The sequence below is a fragment of the Fukomys damarensis genome, unplaced genomic scaffold (genome assembly GCF_012274545.1).
Source record: "Fukomys damarensis isolate Sample0158 unplaced genomic scaffold, DMR_v1.0_HiC HiC_scaffold_37, whole genome shotgun sequence".
In the NCBI taxonomy this organism is placed as follows: Eukaryota; Metazoa; Chordata; class Mammalia; order Rodentia; family Bathyergidae; genus Fukomys; species Fukomys damarensis.
The window spans coordinates 34,569,343-34,582,098 of NW_022900949.1; the positions used below are offsets into that span (position 1 = coordinate 34,569,343).

Consider the following 12,756-nt stretch of genomic DNA (forward strand, 5'->3'; position numbering starts at 1 on the left):
GAAAAGAAAAGAAAAAAAAAAATATATATATATATGTATATTCATATTCTCATGAGGTAAACCGGGAAGGATCTGGTTTACTGACAGAATGCCTACGAATGAAGGCTGTTAAGACTTTACCTAGCTACTTGGGAGGCTGAGGCAGAAGGATTACTTGAATCCACAAGTCCAAGGCCAATCTGGCCAACACAGTGAGAACCCCAACTTTTAAAATAAATTGTAAGATTCTGGCTTGGCTGGCTGGCTGGTGAGTGGTGGCTGGGAACTCAGTCTGAAGAATGGGTCTGAAGGAAAGGAGTTGGGCTTTGACTAAGCCTTGGGTAGGAGAGGCCACTTGGCAGACGACATTACGCAGAAGAGAAGTGTGACCTGAAGTACAGACTTGGAGCCATCAGTATACAGGAAGTACTGACAATCAGGAATATGGATAACAATTAACTGTGGGGAACAAGGGAACAAACCATGATGAATTTACCGTAACACCAATATATAAAATGAGCAAGCTTGGAGATGTCACAGAAGAAAATCAAGAAGGAAAAACTAAAAAGGCTAATTTTATTCAACTGACTATTAAGTGTAAAGCACTGGCGATGAAAGGAAAAAGTTACACAACAGCAAATAAATGTCCATTATGTGGTGACTACCATGTTAGATGCCTTACAAAAATCAACTCTTGGCATCTTTGCAAGTCAGTGAGGAAGGCTGGACTCCAGTCACCCATATGTGATGTCAAAGGAAACAGGTCCTATTAAGGACCTCCCAGGGCACCTAGGACAGTGAGCCACGATTCAGATCTAGCTTGAGTCTGTCCTCAGCCAATACAGTGTGCTGCCTATCGCTCACTGCTAAAGCAGAATTACACAGAAGCAGTATGAAAGCCAGGAGAGAATGATGCTCCCACACCCAAAGAAAAAAGAATAAACAGATACCAAAGAAAAACTAAAACAAAGACAGTCAGCATACCCTGAATTTGAGAAATGGATAATCATTTCCTCTTCCTCTCTTTTTTTTCTCTTCCCCTGTTTTAAGGTGCACAGAATTCATCACATTTGACATACCCTGTATTTTCTTGTTTGTCTGCTTATCATCTGTTCACACTCACTAAAACAGAGGCTAGATAAAGGCAGGTATTGTACTTTATTCTGTTTTTTGTCTGTTTCTCTAGCACTTAAAATAGTACCTGCAGGCACACAGTGGTATTCAATAAATAATGTTAAAATAAATGATCAAAAAATGCTACACTCTGCTGTCAAAATTTTAAAACAAATTTTGGAGGGCTGGAGGGGTAACTCAGTAGTAAAGCCCTCAGAATGAGTGAGATCTTGGGCTCAACCTGCAACACTCTCTCCTCAAATCCCATCCCACCCCCGCCCTGTGCTGGGGATTGAACTCAGGACCTTGCGCTTGCGAGGCAGGCATGGTACCACTGAGCTAAATCCCTGAACCTCCTTAAATCTTAAGATTTGACCTTTACAGCTAATACCTGTCCTGTGTGCAAGTACTGCAATTCCATATCAATACAGGGACAACATTTACAATACACACTTTTGTACATTTAAAGACTACCCAGTATTGCAAAGTAGTTCCTAAAGTGACTGATCGTACTTCTTTATGGGCATGACGCTGGGGGTGGCAGCTGGCAGTGGCAAAGCCTTGCTGAAGGCTGGGTGCCAGGTAGGCACCGCAGGCTGCTGCACTTGTGTTCTCTCGTATAACCCTCACCGTGGTCTCATCGGGTCAGAGCATTACCACGTCCACTTCACCAAGAGAGAAACAGACTAGTGACGCAGGCTAGCAAGAGCAGAAGAGCAACAGAGTTCCTCTAATGCTAATTTCACTGATCTTCCTAATCTCACTCACCTAGCCATTCCACCAACAAAAATTTATAAGCTCATTTTAGAAACGTAAAAACTAAAAAAAAAAAAAAAATTAAACTAAATTAAAACCTTAATCTATATAATCTAGTGATCCCACAGATCCTTTACAGATAGGTCTCTGGATTCTAGTCAATAAATACTTACTGCTCGTGTAGAGGATTTTTGCTAGGGTCATTTCCAGTATAGCACCACGGCTCCCTTCACCGATCATGTGCAACTTTGAGATTAAAACCAAACGAAAAAGAATAGAGTGAATCTTCATATAGTGCCCACACAAACCATGAACATATTTGTACGGGATGAATGTACAATCTTTGTTTTATAACTCGACAACATTTTGGTTATAAAAACTATAGCATCGACTCTGTCTGTCTTTTGGTACTGAAATTAATGAGTTCTGGGGGCAATACCCCGGCAGATCTGAAATCCATAGTACTTAGCATCATGCCTGGCCTGAATGAGACCTTTGCAAAGCAAACAGGCCACTCTCAGCAAACAACGGGCTATTCTCAGTAAACAAGACAGACGGCCATAAAAGATGTTTAGGATAGAATATACAGGAGCTGAGAAGCCCAGTGATGGTCTGCACACCTGCACTGACTGTCCTTGGACCTTCAGTCATAAACATTTATGATCATAGTCCCCTTTTCAAGCCCTGCATAAACCTAATTTTCTTCAACTAGCAGCTGATAACTATCGCTTGATGTTAGCTCATCCACACAGAAGTAACAGATCCAACTTCTGCCAGCTAGCTGCTGAAATCTGCCCCTAATTTCAATCTCTGTTCACTGGAATACGTCTTTTTTTCTCACAAAGCCTGTCCCAAATGGTCTCACATGACCGTTCATAACACTTATGAATATAAAAATGTCTAAACATGGACATATCCAATTTTAAGAAATACTTCACATAAAATCAAATTTAAGATTACCAAACATGAATGTCTTCAATTGCTGTCATGCCTTATATCTAGGTGTCCCCACAAAGCCTCATGTGTTCAAAATGTGGGGCTTTTGTAAGGTGCCTGGATCATGGGTGATACTGGATTAAACCACCAGTGGGTTTTAGCTGGGTGTGATGTTGGGAGGGGAAGCATGGGGGAAGAGGTGGGTCACTGGGTGTGGCCTGGAATGTGTATCCCCTCCTTGTGCCTGATCTTGCCTCACTTCCCGCCTGCTTTGCCATGAACTGTTTCTCCTCTTTGATGCCCCTCCGCCATGCCCCCCTGCCTCGGAGCCAGGTGACTATAAACTGAAACCCCTACAAACTGTAAGCCAAAATAAACCTTTCCTCCTTTAATTTTGGGTATCAGCATCAAAAGAAGAGCCAAAAGAGATGAAAGACTCTGACCATGGCCCCAAAAGCAATCCCTGCGGAGACTTAACTGACCTTGAAATATATATCAGGAAGCAAATCACGATCGACAAAGATGTCACTTTCACTTGGTCTTGAAACATCATCCAGCAACAAAAGGATATAGCCTAGAGTGCTGGGGATTTAGCTCAGTGGAACAAAAGGATATAGCCAAAGATATGAGTAAGAGCCTAGACGGACAGAGAGGGGCTCCAATCACTGACCCCTGCTGACAGCTCCAAGGGCCAGCTGGTTACAATTGCTATTCCAACCCTTAAAAACAGTGTCTGATGTGGCTCCTTCCTCGATCTGCCTTTCCATTCTATCGTTCATGTTTTGGTCATATGTGCTGTAATCTTTTGCTAAAGCTTGTTTATTCTTGCCTGGATGTTGCCAAACTCCAAGTAGTCGTACAGAGAAACACACTGTAAAGGTGCCAGACTTCTTCCAACTAGGCCCATCAGAAGAACCTTCTGGCTGAAGGGGGAAATGCAGGGGAGGGTGTAGACAAGGAAAAGATAGGATGAAGGCCTTGTTGAGTTTTGTTAGAAGTTAAAGGAGAAGAGAAGAAGCTAATGGCTAGAGAAAAAAACAAAAGAAGTTAAAGGAGAGACTTACTAAGGGCAGTGGCCTGCACATATTAGGATTAAGTGATTAAAAAGATAAAGACGGGAGACTACAGCAATCAGAAAGACAAACGCAAAAAACCTAAACCCCTTTACTTAATACATATGCCTAAACTATATGTTCCTAAACCCCCACCCACAGTCCTAGCCTCCACTAAACAACGGGAAAGGTCATGTGATAGGAAGAAATGCAAGGGGAGGACCCAAAACAGCCATGGAGCCAATCAGATTCCAAACGCCTACATGGGACAAAGAATTCAATAAAAGGACCTGCAGCCAAGAATCTAGGAGTATTTCACTTTTGAATGCTCCTTACTCTTCCAGAGTAGCGATCTATCATCTACCATCTCTCTCTTTCCCCGCCTTTTTTTTCCACCTTCAAATAAATCATCTTCTCTTAATTCCAAAAGCAAAAGTCTGGCCAAGGATTTAGCTCAGTGGTTCCGCTGCCTGCCTTGCAAGCAACAAGGACCGGAGTTCGATCCTGGATACCAAAAAACAAAACAAAAAACCAAAAATCTGGGTGTCCGGTGTTTTGTCCTAGCAATGAGAAAGTAAGACACCTATATTGTCTGTATATTTAAATGAATTACCGATTTTTAGAGTTACTAATTAGACCCACATAGTCAGTTCCGCAAATACAGTACGTTAGAAAAATTTAAAATGTTGATAAATTACAAAACTAGTAACCAACCTCATCTACGACAACCAGACCTAGACTACTAATCCTTCCAGTTTCAATCAAGGAGTTCACGAGGCTATGTGCTTTCTCAATAGTGGCAATATATATTGATTTCTTTTCCCTTCTTTTAGTTGGAGGAAATCTTCCTTTGCTTCCAGCGTATTCTTCAACAAAGAAACCGAGTTCTATACCGAAACTTGACAAACCTGAAATCTAAAGATTAAGATAAACAAAAATACAAATAAATAAGGACTCTATTACTAGTCACAGGGACTTTTTTAAAAAGCTACATTAGCATTTAATACCAGCTGATGGGAACCAACTGCATACTAGACATAATATCTAAGAAATACTGTAAAAATAAAGAAATGATATCTGTAAATAAATGTAACTTTTAAACTACAATAGTAAAGGTGAAAATAAATTTCAGCTATCTCCTTTGATGTCACAAAGCAATGCTCATTTATCTTAATCAAAAAGTTGGTAGGCCAGAGGCTTAGCTCAGTAGTACCATGCCTGCCTTGTAAGCGCAAGGTCCTAAGTTCAATCCTTGATACCACAAGCCCCCCCGCAACAAAAGTTGGTTAGTTTCTGCCTGAAAACATTTAAGATGGAGGGTTATCCACCAGTTTAGAAATAATAAAATTTTCTAGAGTAGGTAGTTAGTACTTGAAGCAATCTCAGGCAAGTATGCTGCTTTCGCACTTTCTAAATATATTAATTCTCTATCGTGAAGAGGTATTTCCTTATAGTAGATACAAAGTTATTATTCATGCTAACGTTTAGCTCTTAATGTCATTATATTAGCAAACAACATTTGTTTAAAAACATACCCTTTTGGGCCAGGGATTTAGTTCAATGGTTCAGCTGCTTGCCTTGCAAGCACCAAGTTCTGAGTTCGATCCCCAGTACCAAAAAAATGATAAATAAATAAATAAAGACATACCTTTTCTTGGACAATTGCCACATATGGCAGGATCATTAAAACATCTTTTCGCCGGCAAAGCAATTCTTGTAGCATTAAGATCTCAGCTACGAGGGTTTTCCCACCACTTGTTGGCAAGGAATAAATTAAATTTTTTCGTTCTTGCACACAACTCAGTGTTAAGCAAGTATGTTGCCATTCTGTGGAATTTAAGGGGGGGGTGGGACTCAGTGTTAAGTACTGTGTGTTGTGAAATTTAAAGAAAGACCTTAGTTGCCTCTTCTATATATATTCTCAATCTCAAGAAAGTTTTCCATGAAGGGAAAAATCAAACCCTTCTTTCTGTAGTAATCACCTCATAAGGGTAAATGCACTTCTAGTCAATGTTACATGTCATCTATCCCATGCACACAGTCAGTAAGAGCCTAGCTCAGGCGTGGCCAGTGGGCAGGTAAGGGAGGGTGCTGACCATGGGGGCGAACCCTCCAGCGCTTGGGAGGCTGAAGCACAAGGACTGCCACAAGTTCAAGGCCAGCCTGGGCTACATAGTGAGTTAAAGCCCAGCATGAGCTACATAGTGAGTCACTGTCTCAAAAAGAAAAGAAAAGAAAAACAATTTTTCAACTAGGGGCCAGGGATTTAGCTGAGTGTTTGCACTGCCTGCTTCGCAAGTGCAAGGTTCCAAGTTCAATCCGTGGTACAAAGAGAAAAAATTTTTTTTTCAACTAACTTTCTTAGGGATCTGAACATTGAATAGTTCAAATACCATTTTAAACTGCTAAGATTAAACCATAAAGCACTAGAATTACTGTACTTACCTATACATCTCAAGCTTCATTCATACAACTTAGCAAGGAGGGATTCATGAAAACAGATCAGATTCAAGAGATGATGTGAACATTAATATAGCTGCTTTGTAGAATAACAACAATGTATGAAACCATAAAAGTCTTTAAAATGTGTAATAGTAGTTTATCTTTAGAAAAACAGGCAGCTGGGTGTAAGGATGCACATCTGTAATCCTAGCATTTGGGAGGCTGAGGTAGAAGGATTGCTCTGAGTTCAAGCCTGTACTACATAGTGAGACCCTGTCTCAAAACAAAAACAAAACAAGAAAAACCGGGAAAGACCTGACATTTCACATCAGGCAGAAATGCAAATGGCAAATACATATATAAAACGACATTCAATGCAATTTTGGAGGGTTGAAAAAATAAATTCTTAAAAAAAAAGAGATCCATATGTGTAAAATCCAGAGTTGGGCAGAGTGAGGAGAAAGAGGCATTCTCCTCTACAGTTTGTGAGAACACAAACAGCTATACTCTTTCAGGAAGGTAATCTAGCAGCATCCAAAATAAAAGTACAGGGCTGGGGATTTAGCTCAGCGATTCCACTGCCTGCCTTGCAAGTGCAAAGGTCCTTAGTTCAAGTTCAATCCTCAGTACCAAGAATTTAAAAAAAGAAAACTACATATTGCTTTTGAGTATTTCTCAGACCCTGCACCTACACAAAGGGATAAAAAGGCTCTACAGTGTATTAATCACAGCTGTGCTTGTGGCTAACAAGGTGTGGAGGTGGCAGGGTTAAGTGAATTATTGCACAGTCACGATATAATTCTTTGCAGTTTAAACACGGGAGGGGGGGCCGGGGATTTAGCTCAGTGGTTCCGCCACCTGCCTCACAGGCGCAAGGACTGAGTTTGATCCCCGGTACAAAAAAAAAAAAAAAAAAAAGGGAGAGGGGTAGACCTGGGTGTCACATCACATGCCTGTAATCCCAGCACTTGGGAGGGTCAGGCAGTAAGATTGCTGGGAGTTTGAGGCTAGCCTGAGCTACGCAGTGAGACTGTGTAGAGTAATTATGTACAAATATTTGAAATCTATACATAAAAAGATTGGGTTTGAATATGTTTTCAGAACTAAATTAGGCTGGGCATAGTGGCACATGCCTATAATCCCAGCATTTGAGAGGCTGGGGAAGGATCACTGTGCGCTTGAGGCGAGCCAAGGCTACACAGTGAATTCAAGAGTAGTCCGAACTACATAGCAAGAACCTTCCTCAAAGAAACCCCAAAATTAAATCAATTAAAAAATAAACAAAAATTAAATAAGAATTACTGACAGGCTATATCTCAAAGGTACTAGAAATAGAAATAGTTGTGTCTGAATGAAAGTTCCAGGTGACTTTTTTCCCAGTGAGTACCAAATATTCACAAATGACTACCCCCTTTTCCTTCTTTTGCATTGCTCAGGATTGAACCCAGGACCTCACGTATACCACCCCAGGCAGGTACTCTATCACTGAGCCATATCCCAACCCTGTGTTTTTCTTTAAAGATATTTCAAAAATACTAGAGTAGGGCTTCCTGACCATATATATACACATGACCCTGGGTCTGAGGATCCTTAGCACCAAAAATAAATTTTAAAATTAAAAGAAAAAACCCAAACCAAAACCCCTTAAATTTAATACATAGTACTTAAATTCTTTATATTTACAGATTAAATAATAAATGATATCAACTTAGTTTGCAGTATTTACATAAAACACATCAAGCGCACAGTTCTATGATAAAAAGGCCAAGCAAGGTTAAGGTTCGTGTCGGAATCCTCAGAAGGGTACTGCACTTGGGTTGCCAAGTGTCCCCCAGGGGCTTTAAGGCAGCCGGCTGGGCCACAATGGGCGTTTCTAAGTCTCCGGGTAGCACTGACACTTCAGGTTAGGACTTGCACTCTGAGAACCACTGCTTTAGTGTAGTAAAAGTCAACACACACATTTGTGCCTTAAATTTGCCATCTTATTAAACCAGATTTACAAGGAAAATGAGAATTAAAGCAAGGGCTGGAGGTGCATACCTATAAACCCAGCACTCAGAGGCCGAGACAGGAGGCTCACCACAAATTTGAGGCCAGTTTGAGACTCTGGGGCGCACCCCTGTAATCTCAGAACTCCAGAGGCTGAGGCATGAGGGTCACAGTGAGTTAGTTCAAGGTCAGCCTGGGCTACATAGTGAGTCTAAGGCCAGCCTGAACTAAACAGCAAAACTGTCTCCAAAATAAATGAATGGGTGGATGGATGGGGTGGGGATGTAGCTCAGTGTAGGGTCCTGGGTTCAAACCCCAGTATGGAAAAAAAAAAAGTTATTTACTGAAGTTCTTACACTTAAGAAGCTTTCAGTGTAATTACTGGTAGTCATTACAATATCTAATAGTCATAAAAATATCAACTTTGACCAAGCATATAACTTGCAGAAAGCGTTACCTCATTTTATAGGCGAGGAGCCAAGTTTAACAGGGCCAGCACTCATAAGAAGACCCACAACCTCCAGCAGTTGAAAACCTATTGGAGTACGTCACACAGTGCTAACTACATAGGAGAAGGTAAATATGAGTCTTGTTCTCAGGGCATTCATCCCGGCAGGAGGTGTAGATAAAAAATTAAGTGCTAGGAGAAAAGTAAAGCGCCAACATCTACTTCACAGGCAATATAGCCCAATAGCTCTTAAAGCAGGAACCTAACCTCGAAATTTAGAATTCATTACACTCCTGTGGAGTGGGATTAGACTATTTCCTGAGTCCTATTTCTTCAACTTGACTGTATTCTCCCGAGATAATAATCCACGCTTTTATATGTGATCTATGTAAGGTCTTTAAGATTACGAGTTCCACAAATAATTATGAAGTGTCAGATTGATGGGCTCACCTCCCAGTATGTCAGCAATTGTCCCTTCTTCATAAAAAAAAAAAGACACAATTGAAACATATGGAAAGATCCCAGATTTTTAAAAAAACATTACAAGACACGTTTCTTTGAGATTAAATCTGAACTGGAGCTAGCGGTCTTTAAAGCTGCTTACTTGCCAGGCACGATGGCACACACCTATAATGCCAGCCCTCAGGAGACTGAGGCAGGAGAATCACTGTAGTTTGAGGCCAGGCCAGGCTGAACTACATGGTGAGACCGTCTCAAACCAAAAATAAACAATACATTAATTAAATAAATGTGCGTACTTTTAACCAATGGGATTACTGACTTCTTTCATTCAGGCACCTGAATGTTAAAAGGAATTTCAACAAATAAATTTTGGTGTATTAAACAGAGCCAGCCAACACCAACTAAGAAAACTGTGAAGCAGCTAGAAAATCAGAGAAGAAAATCAGAAGCAAGCCAAGAAAGGAGAATTTCAAGAATGGTGTAGGGTCGGGGATTTAGCTCAGGGGTTCTACCACCTGCTCTGCAAGTGCAAGGTCTGGAGTTCAATCCCCGGTACCAAAAAACAAAACAAAAAAAAAAGAATGGTGTGGTCAGCAGGTAAGCTGTTGAGAAACTAGACGAGTGAGACTGGGTTTAGACACCCTAGTTATCACATCTGCAGCCACGGAACAGAACCCAGCGTGGACTGGAGGAACAACTTCAGGTAAGAAATGAGACACTAAGATGACAGCTTTGAGAAGTGTGACTTTGGGGAAAAAGGTTCAATAGCAGCAGGATAGGTAGAAGCTCGAGGACAGGAATGTTATTTCCATCTTTCAAGTTGAGACCATGGAAGCATTTGCTTCTATTATCTGTGCTAACATTATGATGATAGAAAATTTTGATTTCATTTCAGCCAAAAGCATTACCATATAATGTTTCAATTCCTTTGAACTGAACATAAAGGTCTCTCACTTTGCTGGGTAATGAATAGAAAGGACCAAGGTCATCTGATGATGACTCAATTGTTTCTTTAGCAACATTAATCTCTTCAGATAGGAGAGCTTCTTTGAGCTGTTTATTCCTAGAAAATACTGGTGTTTGGGCTTTGGCATTTCCAGTCATGGCACTTTTTAGATAATCTTTAATACTTTTTCTTCTATTCCTCTCTGAACTAGTCTGGACTTCAGAAGACAATTCATTGTTTGGCTGCGGTTGCTTTATTTGATTATCAGGCAATTCTTCATTCGTGTGAGAGCATGAGCTCCTGTCCTTTTCTTTAGTGGACTGGTGGCCTGAACCATTTGAAGAGTTCTGCAGGTTTTCAAAGTATAGCGCCTGGGAAGAAGGCACATCATACAAAGGCTCATCTCCAGGTTCAGCATGGATGTCTCCAAGCCTAGTCTGGTTCTCTGTCTGCTCTCCAGTTTCATATTCAGTAGAGTCATTTACATGAATAACACTGAGTTTGTTTTTGATGCTTTCTGAGCAAAGATCTTCAGTGGCAAAGTCTGTAGCATTTTTCCCCTGTTCAGGAAGTTGCATATATTTCTGTTCCAGGTCATCAACTTGGGCTAAAATGGAATTTTCAGTAAAACTATCATAGTCACCAAACATGTCCTCTTCACTGTCATAATGCTAAAAAGAAAACAAAAATATTTATAAATAATCACAGCTTCATTAAGGATAAAAGCTTCAAGGGCTGGGGATGTAGCGCAGTGGAATACAACTTGCTTAGCATGCTCAAGGCCTCAGGTTCAACCCCTAGTATGGATTTTTTTTTTTTAAATCAAGAATAAAAGCTTCAGGACTGGGGATTTAGTTCAGTGATTGCGCCACCTGCCTCGCAAGTGCAAGGACCTGAGTTCCATCCTGGTACCAAAGAAAAAAAAAAAAAAAAAAAAAAAAAAAAAAAAATAAAAAAAAAAAAAAAGAATAAAAGCTTCAGTTTAGAGCTGTTGGATGCAAACTAACCTATGAATAATATTATCAGCATTGTTTTACAGATGAAAAAAAAAAAATGGAAGCCCAGAGAAGTGAAGTAACTTGCCCAAACACTGCTCCTATAATGTGACAGTGACTCGTTCTCATCTCTCTTCTGAAGCTGGCACAAAACCCAGGGCCCAGCACAGGTTCTATCCCCCAGCCCCCGGGATTTTTGTTTTTAAACCCCGTTAACACCTTAAACCATATTACAAACAACAGGTATCTATAGAGATGTCAGCTCTCTACAAGCTTCTGGTAACTGCAGCATTCCCCTATCAGGCTTTCAAAACACTAAAGCTAGAAATTCCATTTGACCTGGTGATTCACCTTCTAGGTCTCCTCCCAAAAGAGTTAAAGACATCACATTACAGTGATACATGATTACCCATGTTTACAGCAGCACAGTTTATCACAGGTAAACCTTGCAAACAGCCTCTATGCCCACCAACATATGGCCAAAGAAAATATGGTATTTATACACCATGAAGTACTACTCTGCCACAAAGATAAACATGAGGCATTCAGAGTTAGATGGATGCAACATGAGACAGAAATATCAAGTGAAATCAGTCAGACACACAAACTGAAATATCCCATGCTTTCTTTCTTATATGAGAAACTCAAAAATATCTGTAAACTGGGCGTGGTGACACGAATCTGTGATCCCAGGAATTTAGAAGGCTGAAGCAGGAGGATCACTATGAGTTCAAGCCAGCCTGGGCTATACAGTGAGCTCAAGGTCAGTATGGTGAGACAATGTCTCAAAAAAAGAAAAAAAAAATATATATATATATAGAGAGAGAGACAGAAAACAAAATAGAAGTAAAAAGGAAGCAGGGAGCTCTTTTTCAAATGGATGGGAAGAACAAGAGGAGGGAGGGAAGAGAGAAAAGAGAAAGGAGAGGGCAAAAACAAAAACAAAAACAAACAAAAAAACAAACAAACAAACAAAAAGAATCAAAGAGGGGAAATGATGAAAATAAAGCTTTTGCAAGTGGGAAGGTGACCAAGAATTGGAAGGGGCAGGAAAGGAGGGAAAGAGTCAAACATGTATTAATGGAAATAAGACTATCCTGCAACAAAATCATGTTGCACCACTAGACATTACAGGAAACTGTTCTGAATCTGGAATTGAGATACAGGGTGCACTCCGACTTAGGGTGGGCTACGAAACTGAAGGGGGCTGTAAGTTTAGGGGAGCAGCACCGTGAAGCGCTTAAGAACACAGAAGTTGGAGTTAGAACTCCGATTGCTCAGGGCAGGATTGTTGCGTAAAACACAGACAATATAGCTAGTTTCACACAGTAACCAGTGCGCGACGGGTCCTTTGAACAGATTTCAAAGCAGGAGGCGCATTAGGGGTTGGAGTCAGCGCTGTTACTCAGGTGCTGGGATCCACGCTTCCCATCAGAGACCCGGCAGTGCCTCATCAGCGCCGACGGACAGCGGCCACACGGAAGAGGAACAGAAGCAGGCTGCTAGCTACGCTCGACTGCTGCCACCTGGAAGGAAACTAACTGCCAACGAGCTGCAGCTCCGCGGCCCGCTGCACCTGGTCTCCCGCCCGGCGATCTGCTGCTAGGTCGGAAGGGCTGGACCGTGTCCCCGGCCCGG

At 41.1% G+C, this 12,756-nt stretch overlaps 1 protein-coding gene across 1 annotated transcript in view; it reads right to left on the minus strand.

Annotated features, from left to right (window-relative positions):
* The window catches only part of Helq (helicase, POLQ like), a 43,545-nt gene extending 33,341 nt beyond the window's left edge, over positions 1-10,204 (minus strand). The window contains exons 1-4 of the mRNA XM_033759396.1: positions 10,132-10,204; positions 5,485-5,663; positions 4,551-4,751; positions 2,022-2,094 (exon numbers count right to left, since the gene is read on the minus strand). Of these exons, the coding sequence (XP_033615287.1) occupies positions 2,022-2,094; positions 4,551-4,751; positions 5,485-5,559 (349 nt within the window). The 5' untranslated portion in view covers positions 5,560-5,663; positions 10,132-10,204. The remainder of the gene's footprint in view (positions 1-2,021; positions 2,095-4,550; positions 4,752-5,484; positions 5,664-10,131) is intronic.
* Positions 10,205-12,756: the final 2,552 nt, after the last annotated feature.